This window comes from Scyliorhinus torazame, chromosome 12 (genome assembly GCF_047496885.1).
Source record: "Scyliorhinus torazame isolate Kashiwa2021f chromosome 12, sScyTor2.1, whole genome shotgun sequence".
NCBI classification, from domain to species: domain Eukaryota; kingdom Metazoa; phylum Chordata; class Chondrichthyes; order Carcharhiniformes; family Scyliorhinidae; genus Scyliorhinus; species Scyliorhinus torazame.
Genome location: NC_092718.1, coordinates 213764156 through 213783612, shown reverse-complemented (window position 1 = coordinate 213783612; position 19457 = coordinate 213764156). Strand labels below are relative to the sequence as shown.

The following is a 19457-nucleotide window of genomic DNA, read 5'->3' as shown; positions in this document are numbered from 1 at the left end:
TTTCCCCGGTGTTACGAAGGATGGGCCTGGCCTCATTGCCGCGGAACGCTCCAAGTAGTTGTACCGTGCCGTACCACCTCTCTCTCGTGGAAAAGTTTTTGAAGAAAAACACCTTTGACCACAAGGCAATGAAGCAGTGGTCAGCACGTAATGTCCTCGAGGCCCTCAGGGAAAAGGAGACTGTGGAGCATGTTGGACGGTTCCCTGAGCAGACTGTCAGAGTCATCTGGCAGAACGTCTCATCACCAGAACTTACAAACAAGCACCAAGACCTAGCTTGGCTGGTGGTGAGAAGGGCTCTCCCTGTCAGATTCTTCATGTACACCCGAAGGCTCTGCGCCATTGCACGCTGCCCTCGGAGTGACTGTGGGGGAAATGAGACGGTCACCCACCTCCTTGTGGAATGTGCCTTTGCAAAGAAGGTCTGGAGAGAGATGCAGTGGTATTTGTCAAGGTTCATCCCGAGCAGCTCTGTGACACAGGACTCTGTGCTCTACGGACTGTTTCCAGGGACACACACCGAGACAAACATCAACTGCTGCTGGAAGGTCATCAACTCGGTGAAAGACGCTCTTTGGTCTGCCTGAAACTTGCTGATCTTCCAGTGCAAAGAGCTGTCCTCGAGTGTTGCAGGCTGGCACATTCCAAGGTCCAGGACTATGTGCTGAGGGACGCACTCAAGCTTGGGGCAGCTGCCGCCAAGGCACAATGGGGAAAGACCACTGTGTAAGGTCTTACCAGCAAATGTACACCGAGGGGCGGGTAACAGTGTAAACCCCCCTCGGTGTTGGTCATTAACACTCCAATGTATAAAAGACATGAATCCCAGGTCCCGGTTGAGCCGCACTCATGTGTGCGGAACTTGGCTATAAGTTTCTGCTCTGCGATTCTGCGTTGTTGAGCGTCCTGAAGGCCGCCTTGGAGAACACTTACCCGGAGATCAGAGGCTGAATGCCCTTGACTGCTGAAGTGTTCCCCGACTGGAAGGGAACATTCCTGCCTGGTGATTGTCGCACGATGTCCGTTCATTCGTTGTCGCAGCGTCTGCATGGTCTCGCCAATGTACCACGCTTCGGGACATCCTTTCCTGGAGATGCATTGTCTTGCATCTTTGAATTTGTCTGTATATATGTTTCTGGAATCTACCTCTTCATTCACCTGAAGAAGGAGCAGTGCTCCGTAAGCTAATATTTGAAACAAACCTGTTGGACTTTAACCTGGTATTAAAAACAAGGGTGGCATTGAGTCCAGAGGTGGCGATTTTCGGGGTGTCGCAAGTCCCGGGAATCCAGGAGGAGAAAGAGGCAGATGGTTCTGGCCTTTGCTTCCCTGGTAGCCCGGAGACAGATACAACTAGCATGGAGGGACAAAAAAGCCCCCAAAGTCGGCGACCTGGCTATCAGACATGGCCAGCTTCCTCTGTTTGGAGAAAATCAAGTTCGCCTTGAGGGTCACTGTTAGGGTTCGCCCCGAGGTGGCAACCATTCATCGACTTCTTCGCGGAAAATCTATCGTCGGCAGGGGGGGGGGCTAGGTTAGCGTTGATTCGGGGGTTAATTAATGGTGAGACCTGTGGGGGAGGGAAGTGGTACGTACTTGTTATAACCTGCCTACTTACCATTGGCTGGGGACTAATGACAATCCCACAATCCTGTGGGAGTATGAGCTTCCCCAATGAGGGGGGCGGAGAAACCATTAGTAAACCCCATGTATAAATAAAGCTGGCCAGTTTAGGAACCAGCAGGAAGGAGTGTGCAGCAAGGGAAGTTGCTGCTGTTATATATATATATATGTTATTGTAAATAAATGTTATTACTTTGTATCCTTAAAACTCGTGCTGGATTCTTCGTGGCCCTCACAAAAGTACTTCAATAAAATGTTTATTTGGGGGGCAGCACGGTGGCGCAGTGAGTTAGCACTGCAGCCTCACGGCGCCGAGGTCCCAGGTGCAATCCCGGCTCTTGGTCACTGTCCATGTGGAGTTTGCACATTCTCCCCATGATTGCGTGGGTTTTGCCCACACAACCCAAAGATGAGCAGGTTGGGTGAATTGAACATGCTAAATTGCCCCTTAATTGGAAAAAATGAATTGGGTACTCTAAATTTATTTTAAAAATAAATAAATAAAAATAAAATGTTTATTTTAAAAAAAGAGCACCCTAGCTGGGCCTACTCCCCTGTCCTATCCCCATAACCCCACATTACCTTCACATGGACACTAAAGGGCAACTTAGCATGATCATTCCAGGTAACCTGCACATCTTTGGGCTGTGGGAGGAAACCGTAGCGCCCGGAGGAAGTCCACGCAGACACGGGGAGATGTGCAAACTTCACACAGTCACCTAATGATGGAATTGAACCCGGTTCCCTAGCGATGTGAGGCAGCAATGCTAACCATTGTGCCATCCCAGCCTTGATGTCAGGGACAGTCACACCTCTTGAGTCCAGCTCTTTTTTCCATGTTGTTGCCAAGGCTGTAATGAGGTCAGGAGCTGAATGGATCTAGCAAAACCAAACTGAGCATCAGTGAGCAGGTTACTGCTAAGTAAGTGCTGCTTGATCGTGCTTTTGATGGCCCCCTTCCATCACTGCTGATGGTGGAGAGTAGACTGACTGGCAATTGACTGGTAAAAGCAAATTACTGCGGATGCTGGAATCTGAAACAAAAACAGAAAATATTGGACAATCTCTTTTTAAAAATAAATTTAGAGTACCCAATTCTTTTTTTCCAATTAAGGGGCAAGTGCACATCTTTGGATTTTGGAGGGTGAGACCCACACAGACACGGGGAGAATGTGCAAACTCCACATGGACAGTGACATGGGGCCAGGATCGAACACGGGTACTCAGCGCTGTGAAGCAGCAGTGCTAACTACCGTACCATCATGCCGCCCGGCAAAACTGGACAATCTCAGCAGGTTTGACAGCATCTGTGGAGAGAGAAGGGAGCTAACGTTTCGAGTCAGGGCGACTCTTTGTCAAAGCACCATGAGTAATTGACTGAGGTGGTGTGTCCTGCTTTTTGTAGACAGGATATATCTGGGCAAATTTCCACATTGCTGGGTAGATGCCAGTGTTGTAGCTGTACCGAAACAGTTTGGTTAGCGCAAGTCTGGAGCACAAGCCTTCAGTACTATTGCTGGAATGTTGTCGGGGCCCATATTCTTTGCAATTGGCTGAAGACCTGCATATATGATGTTGGGGACCTTTGGAGGAGGCCGAGATGGATCATCCACCCGTACCTCTGACTGAAGATGGTTGCAAATACTTCAGCCTTTTGTTTTGCACTGATGTGTTGCACTCCTCCATCTTTGAGGGTGGGGACATTTGTGGAGCCTCTGTTAGTTGTTTGGATGTGACAGGACTGCACAGCTTGTTTCTGATCCATTGGTTGCAGAATCGCTTGGCTGTTTATGCTGCTTCTGGTGTTTGGCACGCAGGTAGTCCTGCGTTCTGGCTTCGCCAGGTTGGCACTTCAGTTTTAGGTATGGCTGGCGCTGCTACTGGCATGCTATCCTGCACTCTTCATTGAACCAGGGGTAATCCCCTGGCTTGACGTTAATGTTAGAGTGGGGGATATGCTGAGCCATGAGGTTACAGATTGTGGTTGTATACAATTCTACTGCTGCTGATGGGCCATCGTGCCTTCTGGATTTCGAGCTGCTAGATCTTATCTGTTTGCATAACATGGTGGAGGGTACCCTCAATGTAAAGATGGGACTTTGTCGCCACAAGAACGGGGCGGTGCCCACTCCACAGCTCCAGAGTCCCATTCAATTCTGGCCTCGAGTGACTGGCTGTGTGGAGTTTTCACTTTCTCCCCATGTCTGCGTGAGTTTCCTGTCCAAAGATGTGCAGATGGATTGATCATATTAAGTTACCTCTTAGTGTCCAAATGATTAGGCGAGGTTGCGGGATTACGGGGTTAGGGTGGAGGCGTGGCCTTAAGTGAGGTGCTCTTTCCAAGGGCCGGTGCAGACTCAATGGGCCGAATGACCTCCTTCTGCACTGTAAATTCTATGGTTCACATCATTTTTCAGACCTGATTGGAATGGCTCTAAGAATTTCAAGCTATTTGCCAGTGAGAGCAGACACATCTGGACACAAACTGTATTGTTTATTCAAAACTCAAGGAACAAAGCTGAGAAAGCTGCTTATTCCAAAAGGGGCAAAATATCTACAAATGAAGAATAACACTTATCACCAATACAACTCACGTAATGGCTTGACCCATTGCTGATGTACTTACCAACATCATCAGTATCGGAACTGCTGGAGCTTCTCAAAGAGGTGGTGTTTTTCCGATAAATCGCTCTGGAAATTTCTAATTCCTCTTCAAAACTAGTAGACTACAAAAACAATTAAAACTTTATTTTAATAGAAATTTTGTTTGCTATTGTCTTGTGAGAGTACCTTTAAAAAATGGGTGTTTGTAAATGGGTGTGTATATAAATATCTGTAGTGAGAGTACCTTAAAGAAATGGGTGTTTACTACTGCTGTGATGTCAGAGAGTGGGTGGAGCTGGGCTGTCTGTCAGCTTTTTACTTTCGTTTTTGAGCAGACTGCAGGGTCTGTTTTAATTTCGTTTTCAGAGCTGGATAGCTGCAGTCACAGCCAGAAGGTGTATTAGAGTCTCTCTCTGTAATTAAAGGCTGTAAATCGATCAAGGTGATTTAAAACTAATAACAGTAGTGACTTTAACCTGATGTGCTTCTGGTAAAATATGTTTTAAATCTTATGGATGTTAAAAGGAAAGTTTAAATGATTACTTAGTGTTGTATTCTTTGGGGGTTGTATTTGAATTAATGGTTGCTAAGATGTTCACTGTATGTTTTAAAAAGGTTAACTTGAGTTCATAGAATAAACATTGTTTTGCTTAAATAAATACTTTCCCATTTCTGCTGTACCACACCTGTAGAGTGCTCCCCATACCACAATCTATTAAAAGTTGTGGGTTAGGTGAACTCCATGATACACTTTTGGGGTTCTCTAAACCCTGGCCCATAACACTATCTAAAACATGTAGGGGGTGATTCTCCAAAATGGAGACTAAGTGTTCACGCCGCCACGGCGCGAAACGGGCACGGGGACGACCGATTCTGTCCCCCACAGGGGGCCAGCGTGGCGCTGGAGCGGTTCACGCCGCTCCAGCCTCCCTTCCCGGCGCCAATTGGGCGCAGCGCCAAACTGCACAAGTGCAGTTGGGCAGTGCCAACCTGCGCATGCGTGGGGGACTTCTTCAGCGCGCCGGCCCCTGCGCAACATGGCTTGGGGGTTCAGGGGCCGGCCGAGTAACAAAGTAGGCCGGGGGGGGGGGGCAGGCCGGCCCGCCGGTCGGTGGCCCCGATCGCGGGCCAGACCCCATCGGAGGCCCCCTCCCCAGGTGAAAGAGCGCTTTCCCTGCCCCACAGGCTGCCCCCCAACCCTTCGCGCAAAGTTCCCACCGGCAGCAACCAGGGGTGAACGGCGCAGGCGGGACTCGGCTTTTCCGCGCGGCCGCTCGGCTCATTCGGGCCGGAGAATCGGCGGCCCCGCCGATTCCAGCGGCCCGCGCCGCGTCCCTTATTTGCCCGAACAAACCCTGTCAGAATTTTGAACCCCTCTATTAATTCTTCCCTTAATCTCCACTGTTCTAAAGAGAACAAGCCCACCTTCTCCAGAATAAAAGAAGAAAAGACTGGAAATACGCAGCAGGTCTGGTAATACCTTGGCGACAGAAATAGATTAATTATCTTTTATCAGGATTGGAGGAGGTTAGGCATTTAACAGCTTTTAATGTAAACCATGTTGGGTGCGATCCAACAGCCACGCTGTGCCTGAAAAAGCAGCTCACTTCGGTGCAGCGTAGCCAATGAAAGCCGGGAGGCCCCGGTCCTGCTATCTACCCAGTTTTCCACGCCTCATGAGATCCAACACGATCTCGCAAGACTTGCAATGTAAATCCCGCCCACTTGACATGTGTTCGGCACCAGTTCATATGCACCTAAGATGGATTTTTTCACCTCCTCATACGTCCCAGATACCTCCTCCGGTAGTGATGCAAACGCTTCACTAGCCCTACCTACCAGCTTTGTTTGAATCAGTAATACCCACATGTCCTGTGGCCATTTCATTTGTTTAGCTACCTTCTCAAATGAAATGAAAAAGACTTCCACCATGTAATGCAACATGAATGCGACATGTAATGCGACAATGCAGAATCACCGAGCAGAAACTTATAGCCCAGTTCCGCACACATGAATGCGGCCTCAACCGGGACCTCATGTCGCATTACATTCATCCCCCATCATCTGGCCTGCGAAATCCTACCAACTGTCCTGGCTTGACACAATTCACACCTCTTTAACCTGGGGTTACCCCATCTCTGGATCTGTAAAGATTTAATCACCTGCTAATGCTCGCATTCCAAGCATTGTCTGGCATCTTTGAATTTGTCTATATATATGTTTCTGGAACATACCTCTTCGTTCACCTGAGGAAGGAGCAGCGCTCCGAAAGCTAGTGATATCGAAACAAACCTGTTGGACTTTAACCTGGTGTTGTAAGACTTCTTACTTAGCTTTTATTGGTAGAGGGATTGAGTTTCGGAGCCATGAGGTCATGTTGCAGCTGTACAAAACTCTGGTGCGGATGCATTTGGAGTATTGCGTGCAATTCTGGTCGCCTCATTATAGGAAGGATGTGGAAGCATTGGAAAGGGTGCAGAGGAGATTTACCAGAATGTTGCCTGGTATGGAGGGAAGATCTTGAGGAAAGGCTGAGGGACTTGAGGCTGTTTTCGTTAGAGAGAAGAAGGTTAACAGTGGCGGAGAGGATGCTAGATGGGGACTCATCTTCCGAGGTAGTATGGGCTGAAGTTAGAAACAGGAAAGGAGAGGTCACCCTGTGGGAGTTTTTTATAGGCCTCCTAATAGTTCTAGGGATGTAGAGGAAAGGATGGCGAAGATGATTCTGGATATGAGCGAAAGTAACAGGGTAGTTATTATGGGAGACTTTAACTTTCCAAATATTGACTGGAAAAGATATAGTTTGAATACAATAGATGGGTCGTTTTTTGTACAGTGTTTGTACAGGAGGGTTTCCTGAAACAATATGTTGACAGGCCAACAAGAGGCGAGGCCATGTTGGATTTGGTTTTGGGTAATGAACCAGGCCAGGTGTTGGATTTGGAGGTAGGAGAGCACTTTGGGGACAGTGACCACAATTCGGTGACGTTTACGTTAATGATGGAAAGGGATAAGTATACACCGCAGGGCAAGAGTTATAGCTGGGGGAAGGGCAATTATGATGCCATTAGACGTGACTTGGGGGGGATAAGGTGGAGAAGTAGGCTGCAAGTGTTGGGCACACTGGATAAGTGGGGCTTGTTCAAGGATCAGCTACTGCGTGTTCTTGATAAGTATGTACCGGTCAGACAGGGAGGAAGGCGTCGAGCGAGGGAACCGTGGTTTACCAAGGAAGTGGAATCTCTTGTTAAGAGGAAGAAGGAGGCCTATGTGAAGATGAAGTGTGAAGTTTCGGTTGGGGCGATGGATACTTACAAGGTAGCGAGGAAGGATCTAAAGAGAGAGCTAAGACGAGAAAGGAGGGGACATGAGAAGTATTTGGCAGGAAGGATCAAGGAAAACCCAAAAGCTTTCTATAGGTATGTCAGGAATAAGCGAATGACTAGGGAAAGAGTAGGACAGTCAAGGACAGGGATGGGAAATTGTGTGTGGAGTCTGAAGAGATAGGCGAGATACTAAATGAATATTTTTCGTCAGTATTCACTCAGGAAAAAGATAATGTTGTGGAGGAGAATGCTGAGCCCCAGGCTAATAGAATAGATGGCATTGAGGTACGTAGGGAAGAGGTGTTGGCAATTCTGGACAGGCTGTAAATAGATAAGTCCCCGGGACCTGATAGGATTTATCCTAGGATTCTCTGGGAGGCCAGGGAAGAGATTGCTGGACCTTTGGCTTTGATTTTTATGTCATCATTGGCTACAGGAATAGTGCCAGAGGACTGGAGGACAGCAAATGTGGTCCCTTTGTTCAAAAAGGGGAGCAGAGACAACCCCGGCAACTATAGACCGGTGAGCCTCACGTCTGTAGTGGGTAAAGTCTTGGAGGGGATTATAAGAGACAAGATTTATAATCATCTAGATAGGAATAATATGATCAGGGATAGTCAGCATGGCTTTGTGAAGGGTAGGTCATGCCTCACAAACCTTATTGAGTTCTTTGAGAAGGTGACTGAACAGGTAGACGAGGGTAGAGCAGTTGATGTGGTGTATATGGATTTCAGCAAAGCGTTTGATAAGGTTCCCCACGGTAGGCTATTGCAGAAAATACGGAGGCTGGGGATTGAGGGTGATTTAGAGATGTGGATCAGAAATTGGCTAGCTGAAAGAAGACAGAGGGTGGTGGTTGATGGGAAATGTTCAGAATGGAGTACAGTCACAAGTGGAGTACCACAAGGATCTGTTCTGGGGCCGTTGCTGTTTGTCATTTTTATCAATGACCTAGAGGAAGGCGCAGAAGGGTGGGTGAGTAAATTTGCAGACGATACTAAAGTCGGTGGTGTTGTCGATAGTGTGGAAGGATGTAGCAGGTTACAGAGGGATATAGATAAGCTGCAGAGCTGGGCTGAGAGGTGGCAAATGGAGTTTAATGTAGAGAAGTGTGAGGTGATTCACTTTGGAAGGAATAACAGGAATGCGGAATATTTGGCTAATGGTAAAGTTCTTGAAAGTGTGGATGAGCAGAGGGATCTAGGTGTCCATGTACATAGATCCCTGAAAGTTGCCACCCAGGTTGATAGGGTTGTGAAGAAGGCCTATGGAATGTTGGCCTTTATTGGTAGAGGGATTGAGTTCCGGAGTCGGGAGGTCATGTTGCAGCTGTACAGAACTCTGGTACGGCCGCATTTGGAGTATTGCGTACAGTTCTGGTCACCGCATTATAGGAAGGACGTGGAGGCTTTGGAGCGGGTGCAGAGGAGATTTACCAGGATGTTGCCTGGTATGGAGGGAAAATCTTATGAGGAAAGGCTGATGGACTTGAGGTTGTTTTCGTTGGAGAGAAGAAGGTTAAGAGGAGACTTAATAGAGGCATACAAAATGATCAGGGGGTTGGATAGGGTGGACAGTGAGAGCCTTCTCCCGCGGATGGATATGGCTAGCCCGAGGGGACATAACTTTAAACTGAGGGGTAATAGATATAGGACAGAGGTCAGAGGTAGGTTCTTTACGCAAAGAGTAGTGAGGCCGTGGAATGCCCTACCTGCTACAGTAGTGAACTCACCAACATTGAGGGCATTTAAAAGTTTATTGGATAAACATATGGATGATAATGGCATAGTGTAGGTTAGATGGCTTTTGTTTCGGTGCAACATCGTGGGCCGAAGGGCCTGTACTGCGCTGTATTGTTCTATGTTCTATGTTAAGAGGTGACATAATTGAGGCATACAAGATGATCAGAGGATTGGATAGGGTGGACAGTGAGAGCCTTTTTCCTCGGATGGTGATGTCTAGCACGAGGGGACATAGCTTTAAATTGAGGGGAGATAGATATAGGACAGATATCAGAGGTAGGTTCTTTACTCAGAGTAATAAGGGCGTGGAATGCCCTGCCTGCAACAGTAGTGGACTCGCCAACACTAAGGGCATTCAAATGGTCATTGGATAGACATATGGATGATAAGGGAATAGTGTAGATGGGCTTTAGAGTGGTTTCACAGGTCGGCGCAACATCGAGGGCCGAAGGGCCTGTACTGTGCTGTAATGTTCTATGTTCTATTTCCAATGAGTCAAACTGTATCTCAGGCAACTTTAAATGCTTAGCCACCGCCATAATTACCTCATCTTTTCGCATTTTGGCAGGTAATGTTAACCGCAATGTTTTTTGCCAAATCTAACAGTCTGCTTTTAGTCTCTGTCCGTAAGGTACTGTGTGTGACCGTTTCCACTCCCAAAAACTTCAGAGCCTCTGAAAGAGCCATTGTCCACAACACACACCCCACTTAGGAAACTCGAATATCACACCTGAAAAGCAACCACAATATACTCACCCCTCACTGTCTTTAAGTTCACTAAGCCAATCCAATAGAGACTTTTATTACCCTCGAGCCCCCAATTTGTTATGGGCCAGGGTTTAGAAAATCCCAAAGTGTATCATGGAGTTCACCTGATCCACAACTTTTAATAGATTGTGGTATGGGGAGCACACAGTCCACTCTACAGGTGTGGTACAGCAGAAATCGAAAAGTATTTTTTAAAGCAAAACAATGTTTAGTCTATGAACTCAAGTTAACATTTTTAAAACATACAGTGAACATCTTAGTAACCATTAATTCAAGTATAACCCCCAAAGAATACAACACTAAGTAATTCTTAATAAATTCCTAAACAACATCCATAAGACTTAAAAAACACCTTTTAACAGAAGCACATCAGGTTTAAATTCACTGCTGAGAGCATAAAGAATTCTGAATTCACCAAATGATCAAGAGATAGTCTTTTCATGGCAGAGAGAACAACCTACTTTGTCTGGCTTCAGCTCCAACACTGAAACAAAACCAAAAAAAAAGACACACCCAAGTTTTCTCAAAGTGAAACTAAAAAGCAGAGCCAGAGCTCAGTTCCACCCACACTCTAACATTACTGCAGTAACAAGAACAGCCAAACATTTCTTAAAGTGACATTCGCATGACAGGGACCTTGGAGATTGGGATGCCATTTAAAATGGTGTCCCAATCTCTCGCTACATTGGAGAGTTCTAGCAAGTGGAGCTCCCCACTGTGAAAAATGGCGCTATGTGAAGCCTTGGCCGTGTGTTCCCTGTGTGCGAGTGCTGGGAAACACGCAGCTAAAAGCACTCACTCGGGAACGTTGTTCCCTTTTGGGAGAATTGCGCCCGTTATATCTCTAACTTTTCCCATTTTTGATTAAAGGTTATTGACCTGAAACAGTAACTCTGTTTCTCTATCCACATTTTTTGTTTATGATTCACAGGATTTTTGCGATTCACAGGAAAAAAGTTAAAGTCTGCTTTTGTGCATGTTTGGTGGGGTTTTCGTTCGCGGCTGCAACGCCGGGATTCAACGGCATTTTGCCTTTTTCATTGGCCACAATGTTTCTCCCTATCAAGGCCACACTTAGGTAGCCGTCCTGCAGGACCGGCTCCTCGGGGTGCCATTTTGGAAGAATGCCATTATCTCTAGGGCCCTCTTTCAGCCCCCCCACCACCCACCCTGGCTTTCAGGAACTCCTCCCTCACCCCGCTCTTCTAAGCAAGGCCCCCCGGGCCCGACCCCTGGCAGTGCACCTGGCATCCGGGCATCGCCTGCCTGACACTGCCAGCTTGGCACTGCCATGGTGACCGGGTGGCACTGCCACAGTGCCAGGCTGGCAGTGTTAATGTGCCTGGGTGCCAGGGAGAGTGCCAAGGTACTACCCTGTCCTGTCCCTGACCACCCAGGGGTCTCTAATGGCCTGCCCCCTATCCCCCAGGTTTGTGGAAACGTGTTAAACTGTGCCCTGTCAAGGTCGCGCAGGCATGGCCATTGACTCCCGGGCGCCGGAAGAAAGCAGCGTCCAGGTATTTAAATGAGAGTAATGGCTGATTTAAATATGCTGACCTGGATCTCGCACAGTGAAGGCGAGATCCAGATACCACCGGGCAGAGTGATCAGGTGACTTGTGATTGGCCCGGCACCTGGAATGGAGCCTGATTTGTGTCTCTCACGGGTTCACCCTTGCGCCAGATCTGCGCTGGGCACAATGCTGTTGCTGAACCTCAGATTTGCAGCATTATAGTATTTTACTTTTAGTCGAGCTTCTCTAGTTTCCCTAGTTAACTGAAATTCCTCATCCCAGACTTCACCACAATGACGATAGAAGGGAAGATAAAGAGTGAATAAAATAGCCCACCTAAAGGTTAGAAGGAAAAGGAAAGGCAGTTCAGAGGCACATTGAGCATTGTAGAAATGATAAATCCTGGAGAGTTTCCATTTTACCTCTTTGCTAAGTTGATTCAAGTTAAGATCTGCATTAGTCGAAGTTTCGGAACCAAGGGAGACCGTTTCAGGATTGGGAGTGAAAAACTCATCTGACACACTGAGGGATGAATCTGACATGGAAGAGTGTTGCGCCTTCTCCTGAAAATATAAAATTGGGCCAAAGTAATTCATGCAACCTCTGAGCAACGTAAGCAGTTAAGAATGAGCAAATGGGCAGCACGGTGGTGCAGTGGTTAGCACTGCCGCCTCACGGCGCCGGGGTCTCAGGTTTAATCCCGGCCCTGGGTCACTGTCCGTGTGGAGTTTGCACATTTTCCCCGTGTTTGCGTGGGTTTCACTCCCACAAACCAAAGATGTGCAGGGTAGGTGGATTGGCCACGCTAAATTGCCCCTTAATTGGAAAAAATGAATTGGGTACTCTAAATTTATAAAGAAAACATCCCCAACACCGAAGGGGCCAACTGATCTGTGAAGTTCTTATAAAATTCTGCTGGGAACCCATCTGGCCCCTGTTCCTTCCCCATCTGCATATTTCCTAAAGCTGTTCAAACTTCCTCCAACCCCAACGGCACTTCCAGCTTCTCCCGCAATTCCTCCCCCACCTTGGGGAACTCAACCCCTCTAAAAATCGTGCTATCCTCCGCTCGTCTTCTGGCAACTCCAACTTTAAAGGCCTTCATAAAAGGTTCAAAGCGCCCTGTTCACCTTTTCTGGGGTGGAGAACAACCTACCCCCCCAGCTCCCTCAACTGTATAATCTTCCGAGCAGCTTCCTGTCATCTTAACCGCTGAGCCAAAAGGCAGCTAGCCTCCCCACCATATTCATACACAATCCCCTTAAGTGCCTCAGCTGGCACAACGCGCGGCCTCTGGCCAACAGATCGAACTGCATTTGCATAACTCCGGCGTTGAGTCACTCGCATATTCCCAGTCCTCGGCGTGGCGGCTGCAGACTCAGTCCAGTGCCGTTACAGTCGGGCAAGGGCCAATCCACAGGCAGGGGGGGACATTATTCTGAGCTGGGGCACTATGGGGGTAGTCCAGGGCGCGTGAGCCGGCCAAAGGGGGGGCACTATTTCGCGGGCCGGGTCCGCAAGTGGCCTCCGCCATGAAGCACGGCGCAGCCACTGCAGGTCGTCGCCGTGCGCATGCGCAGCCACGGACCCGGCAATTCTCCGGGACGTATCGGCAGCTAAAGCCGGGTGCTCTACGCTGCCAGCATGCTAGCCCCCAGCAAAACGGGGAATCGGGGGCCATTTTGCGCCATTTTTTCTGACGTAAAACACGACCATTCCCACGCCAGTGTGGGGACATAGACCCAGAATCGGAGAATCCAGCCTCTTCTCGCAAAACCCAATATCAGTCAACAGTCCTACATCCAGCCTCCAGCCCGTGCGCTGTGCCCGGCCCGCCTCCAATATCAAGTCCACCAAGGACAGCGCATGGTCAGAAATAATCAGAGCTGAATACTCCGCATTTTTCACCCCAGGGAACAGGGTCCTACCCATGACAAAAAAGTCAATCCTCAAGAACACCTTGTGAACCGGGCGCGTATATGAATGCAGCTAACACCCTCCCCATCCCCGAAGGGGCCAGCGGCCTCGGTCTGGAGTGGTCCAGCTTCAGATCCAACACACAGTTACAATCTCCCCCTAGTCAATTGGTGTGTGTCCAACTCAGGTATTGCTGCCAGCAACCATCCCATAAACTTGACATTGTCCCAATTCAGAGTGTACATGTTCACTAACACCACGGCCATGTTCACTAACACTGTAGCCATCACATAACGACCCCCGATTAGCCAGAACCGTCCCCACCTGAAAATGCATGAGCCAGAACCTGAAAATCGCCACCCACTCGGCCCTATTATCAACCCGAGTGGAAAACCTGGCTTGCCCAGGCCTTCTGCAGCCTAGTCTGGTCCCACACCCACAGGTGAGTTTCTTGCAAGAACACCACATCGGCCCCCAAAGCCTTTAAGTGGGAAAAAACTCTTTCCCTCTTCACAGGCCGTCCAAAGCCACCCACGTTCCAGATGACTAACCTTGTCGGGGGTCTCTCATTACCCTCCTCCTCGAGTCAACCAACCCCACCATGGTGAAATACTCCTACTCAGATTCCTGGGTCCCAGGTCTACCAAAGATGGCTTCCAGTCCCAGCTCTAGCATGAGATAAAGAGAATCCCCTGGTCACTGTTAATTCTCCATTGCCCATCCGCCCATTGTCTCCTCCCTTCACCTCCAGACTCGCAACTACCTGCCACCTCAGCCAACCCCATCCCCCCACCAAATAAACAAACAACTAGATCCACTGAGCTCCACCCAATGAGTTGTAGCCAACCCCCCCCCCCCCCCCCCACTCCACTCCTGGTCACTAGCCACCCCTTCTCCTCCCTGCTCGTAAGGTGGTCCCCACCCAGGATCATGTGTGCCAAAAAAATAATCTTTCAAATCCATTGTGACCCGCAGTTGCGCCAGGTACACCATCCCGAATTGCACTCCTTTACTATAAAACACCGCCTTTGCCTTGGTGAAGGCTGCATGCCTCTTCGCCAGCTCAGTCCCAATGCCCTGATATATCCGCACCAAGTGCCCATCCCAGTCAATATTGCGGTTCCTTTTCACCCACTCCAAGACCCTCTCCTTCCTCTGGCAGCTGTGAAAGTGGATAATCACTGCTGCGCTGACTCAGTTGACCGTGGCTTATGCAAGAGTGCCCAATGAGCTCTATCCAACTCTGGAGGGGTGAACACCTGATCCTCTCCCACCAGCCGAGTAAACATCTTGTAAAAATACTCGCTCGGCTTCGAGCCCTCCACTCCCTCCGGCAGCTCCACCATCCTGAGATTCAACTGTCCCGACCTGTTCTTAAGATCTTCCACTTTTAACCTCAGGCCCTTGTCGCTCTCTGCCACAAGCAGCAATTTTGCTTCCAACAAGGCGAACCATCCCATATGCTGCGACAAGGCCTGCTCCACACCCTTCAATGTCTCACTTTGCGCTTTCACCACATTCGAGGTCCATCCCAGCTGTTCATGAATCGGGCCTAGTGCCTCCTTGACAGTGGCTATAAATGATTCCTTTATATCCTTGCCCTGCCACTCGAACTGCCTGCCCATCTGCTTTCTGAATTTCTCCAGCTACTGTGCCATCACCACAGCCAGATTGTCTAATGTAATGGACATGGCACCATCTTCCACCCTTCAAATTCTTTCGATAGGCTACCCTCCTGGGGTTTCTTCACATTGGGCTTCTTCATCGACATTTCTGACATGCCTCTGTTGGGAAAAGCTTCTCTAGATCAACTAACTGGGTTTGGACACCAAAATCGCCTGAAAAAGTGGATAAAAGGGATCAAAAACAAAGACCCGGCTGGGAGCCACCTTTCATTGCTTTCAACTGACATCACTGGAAATTCCGTTACGATCTCAGTTGATGGTACGACTGAATGAGACGATCTTGGAATGGAACCCTGGCTCAGGAGACCGTAACATACGTATTAAATATAAAACGTGGAGGAACAGAAAACTAATCAGTTCCGCAAATTAGTATTCACAAGAAAACAAATATTCATTAAACATGAAAAAATTGGATTATGATACAATATGTCTTTACTCCTTCTTTCGCTTAACAATTGCACAAAGGTATTAGGATTAACACGGATTACCAAATTCATCTTAATCCACAATGGTCTCATTAATACAAAATCCCTTTTAAGCATACAGGATGGCTGTGGTCAAATACATGCACTCTGCTTTGAACCCAAATGAATGTCTCCTCAGAATCCCCCCAGATGATGGCCACACGAGTGTTTCCAAACTCCACTCCCAAAACACGGTTTAAAATCTTCTCATAAATATGCTTTGCATTCTGAAATAACAATCCAGGTTTTACAAATGACACTTATAACCCAAGCTTCCGCTTTAGGAATCCAACTCTTTTTAGACTTCCTTTGTCTTAACTGCTTTTGCACAAACTCTGAGAACCAGCCACCAATTTTCATAGCTATTTAAACTCACGTTCCACAGGCTGTAATAAAATCTCACAAAATTGATAATCACTTCAGTTATCTTTCTGGCGTCTCAGCCTTCTTCTCAGCTCTGTGAGACTTTTTTTTAAATTTAGAGTACCCAATTCATTTTTTCCAATTAAGGGGCAATTTAGCGTGGCCAATCCACCTAGCCTGCACATTTTTGGGTTGTGGGGGCGAAACCCACGCAAACACGGGGAGAATGTGCAAACTCCACACGGACAGTGACCCAGGGCCGAGATCAAACCTGGGACCTCGGCACCATGAGGCTGCAGTGCTAATCCACTGCGCCACCGTGCTGCCCAGCTCTGTGTGTCTTTTCTGAACAGTGCTCTTTTCTCGTACTTCTACCTTCAGACTTCTTGGGAAACTTCTCTTAATTTCTCTAGTTTCCTTAACTAGCTTCTCTTCAGATCGCTGCATTTGTTTTCATAATCATGACTCCATTTTATGGCGTTTCTTCCAGCAAAGCTGAGAGAGATGTTTCCTCTGTAGCCTTCTAAAGCAACTGCTTCCAGCAGAGCCTTGAGAACTGCCTTCTCTCTCATTACCTATCTTCAACTGCAATCAAATTAGCTAAACTAAAACTGAAAGCTTCTCTAATTTACAAGGCCCCAATCCCTGTTGGTTTTGTTATTCTTTTTAAAATAAATTTAGAGTACCCAATTCATTTTTTCCAATTAAGGGGCAATTTAGCATGTTCAATCCACCTACCTTGCACATCTTTGGGTTGTGGGGGCGAAACCCACGCAAACACGGGGAGAATGTGCAAACTCCACACGGACAGTGTCCCAGAGCTGGGATCAGACCTGGGACCTCGGCGCCGTGAGACTGCAGTGCTAACAACTGCGCCACCATGCTGCCCCCGGTTTTGTTATTCTTAACGCCATAGCCCTCTCTAAGCACAATAAAACACAGTTGCTACATAACCAATCCCATCACATACAAACACCGTTGCCCAGCTTGAATCTAACTATAGATTTTAACCTTCCAGGCACATAAACAATAAATTAAATCCACTTGAAACTATACCTTGGGCGGGATTCTCCGAGACTCTGCGCTGAAATCGCGCTAGACGTCGGGGATGGGCGTCGGACACGAGAACGGTCCCCGGAGAATCGCCGGCAATCGGGCGCGCATGGTCGACGCGGTGCCAGTCGGGAGCCATTGAAAAAGGCCCCGCCGCCGATTCTCCCAGTGCAGCTGGCCGAGTACCCGCCGGCGTGGTTCTCTCATGGTTCCACCAGGCGGGCACTCGGCGTGGCGGCTGCAGACTCAGTCCGCGGCCGCCCTGGTGGGGGGCGTGGAGGGATCATTCACCAGGTGGGCCTCCAGGACGGCCAGACTATTGTTCGGAGGCTACCAATCCATGAGCACGCGCAATCTGGGAGGGGGGCCTATCTTCTTGGTGCTGGTCCGCGGTGTGGGTCAGCCATGTTGCACGGGGCGGCCAACACAGGCTGTCGCCGTGCGCTTGCACGGACCGCCAACCGGAAGTGCAGGGCCCCGTATCGGCAGCCGGAGGTGCGAGGAGCACTCCGGGTCCCTGCTAGCCCCCTGTAAATCGCAGAATCACCCTGGACTTACTCCAGGTAAGTCCAGAGTGATTCGCGCGCATTTGTTCGTGGGTGTGGGGACATAGCCCCATTATTGGAGAATCCCGCCCCTTATTTCTAATGTTTACCAATACAATATAAATTCCTTAAAACTACCATTGTTTTCCTGACATGGGACAAACAGGTAACTGTGCAAATAATAGTCACTTTAAGATGTCCCCGCTGTCCAAGAAATGGACCATGCACTGTGAATTGAAATTAGAAGGAATAGTGATGGTAAGAGTGGCAGATCACTGTAGTTGCCACAGACAGAGAAGCTGGTGTGCAAATGGGCAGGGGCATTATATCAGGAGTTGTAGAGGCAACAGCTCTGGCTGATGGCCATGGCGAATGGACTCTGGGTTTGCAGAGCTATCTAAGGGCTTTTTTTTTGCCTCTTTCTTTCTTTTCTCTTTCTTTTATCTCTTTAAAAAAAAGTTACTCGCAGCCTGGGGTGAGGTAGTCCAGTCGAGCTGTTAATGAACAGGATATTAAAAGAGGCTTTAAATTTATATGCAAACATTAATACCTACCTCCTTTATTTAACTACACCAAACTGGCTTCCAGTTATTAATAAAGAGACTTAGAAACTTAAGACTGCCTCACAGTGACGCTTCATGGCCAGAGCCTGCAACTGCATGCAGACTCAACTTTTTCTTACAACCCAGTTTTAGCAGCTTAATGTTACGTGACTGAAAAACCCTACTAAAACACCAACAAACATCTACTTCATCCAAATATTAACACCTTTGAAGTGGGGTGGCACAGTGGTTAGCACTGCTGCCTTACAGCACCAGGGACCCAGGTTCAATTCCAGTCTTTGGTGACTGTGTGGAGTTAGCAATTTCTCCCCATATCTGCATGGGTTTCCTCCCACAGTCCAAAGCTGTGCAAGTTAGGTGGATTGGCCATGCTAAATTTCCCCTTTGTGTCCAAAGATATGTAGGTCAGAGGGGGTTGCAGGGATAGGGCGGGGGAGTGGGCCCAAGAGGTAGGTTGCTCTTTCAGAGGGTCAATGCAGATTCACTGGGCCGAATGGCCTCTTTCTGCACTAAGAATTCTGTGGTTCTGTAGATTTTGTCATACAACCTGGCATTGGGGTTTTAAATGTATTTTGAAATGGAATGTTGCGACCCGTTCAACATATATACTGTATAGATAATATACACACACATATATATATTAATAATAGCAAGTCCCCTTTGACGTTTCTCACAGCAAATCAGAGAATGCCTTGTTTCATAAAAGCAAGAGCATTTTATACAATGTCAAATACAATGCATTATTCTTCATCGATAACTTGCTGAACGGTAGCACAGTCGTTAGCACTGTTACTACACAGCGTCAGGGACCCGGGTTCAATTCCCATTTGGATCACTGTCTGTGCGGATTCTGCACGTTCTCCCTCTGTATGCGTAGGTTTCCTCCGGGCGGTCTGGTTTCCTCCCACAAGTCCCGAAAGACACGCTCGTTAGATGAATTGGACATTTTGAAATCTCTCTCTGTGTACCCGAACAGGCATCAGAGTGTGGCGACTAGGGGATTTTCACAGTAACTTCATTGCAGTGTTAATGTAAGCCTACTTGTGACACTACGGCACCTGTTCGGGTAAACTGAGGGAGAATTCAGAATGTCCAATTCACCTAACAAGCATATCTTTCGGGACTTGTGGGGGGGAACCGAAGCACCCAGAGGAAACCCACGGAGACAACGAGCAGACTCCGGACTGATAGTGACCCAAGCCGGGAATCAAACGCGGGTCCCTGGCGCTGTGAAGCAACAGTGCTAACCACTGTGCTAATGTGCCATGATTGAAATGTCTGTGTTTTTAAG

General features: G+C 48.2%; 1 protein-coding gene across 1 annotated transcript in view; it reads right to left on the bottom strand.

The window, feature by feature from the left end:
- Window positions 1-19457, bottom strand: part of LOC140387128 (uncharacterized) — a 186293-nt gene that overhangs the window by 97058 nt on the left and 69778 nt on the right. Inside the window, exons 18-19 of the mRNA XM_072470139.1 lie at window positions 11999-12139; window positions 4250-4349 (exon numbers count right to left, since the gene is read on the bottom strand). Coding sequence (XP_072326240.1) covers window positions 4250-4349; window positions 11999-12139 — 241 coding nt within the window. The remainder of the gene's footprint in view (window positions 1-4249; window positions 4350-11998; window positions 12140-19457) is intronic.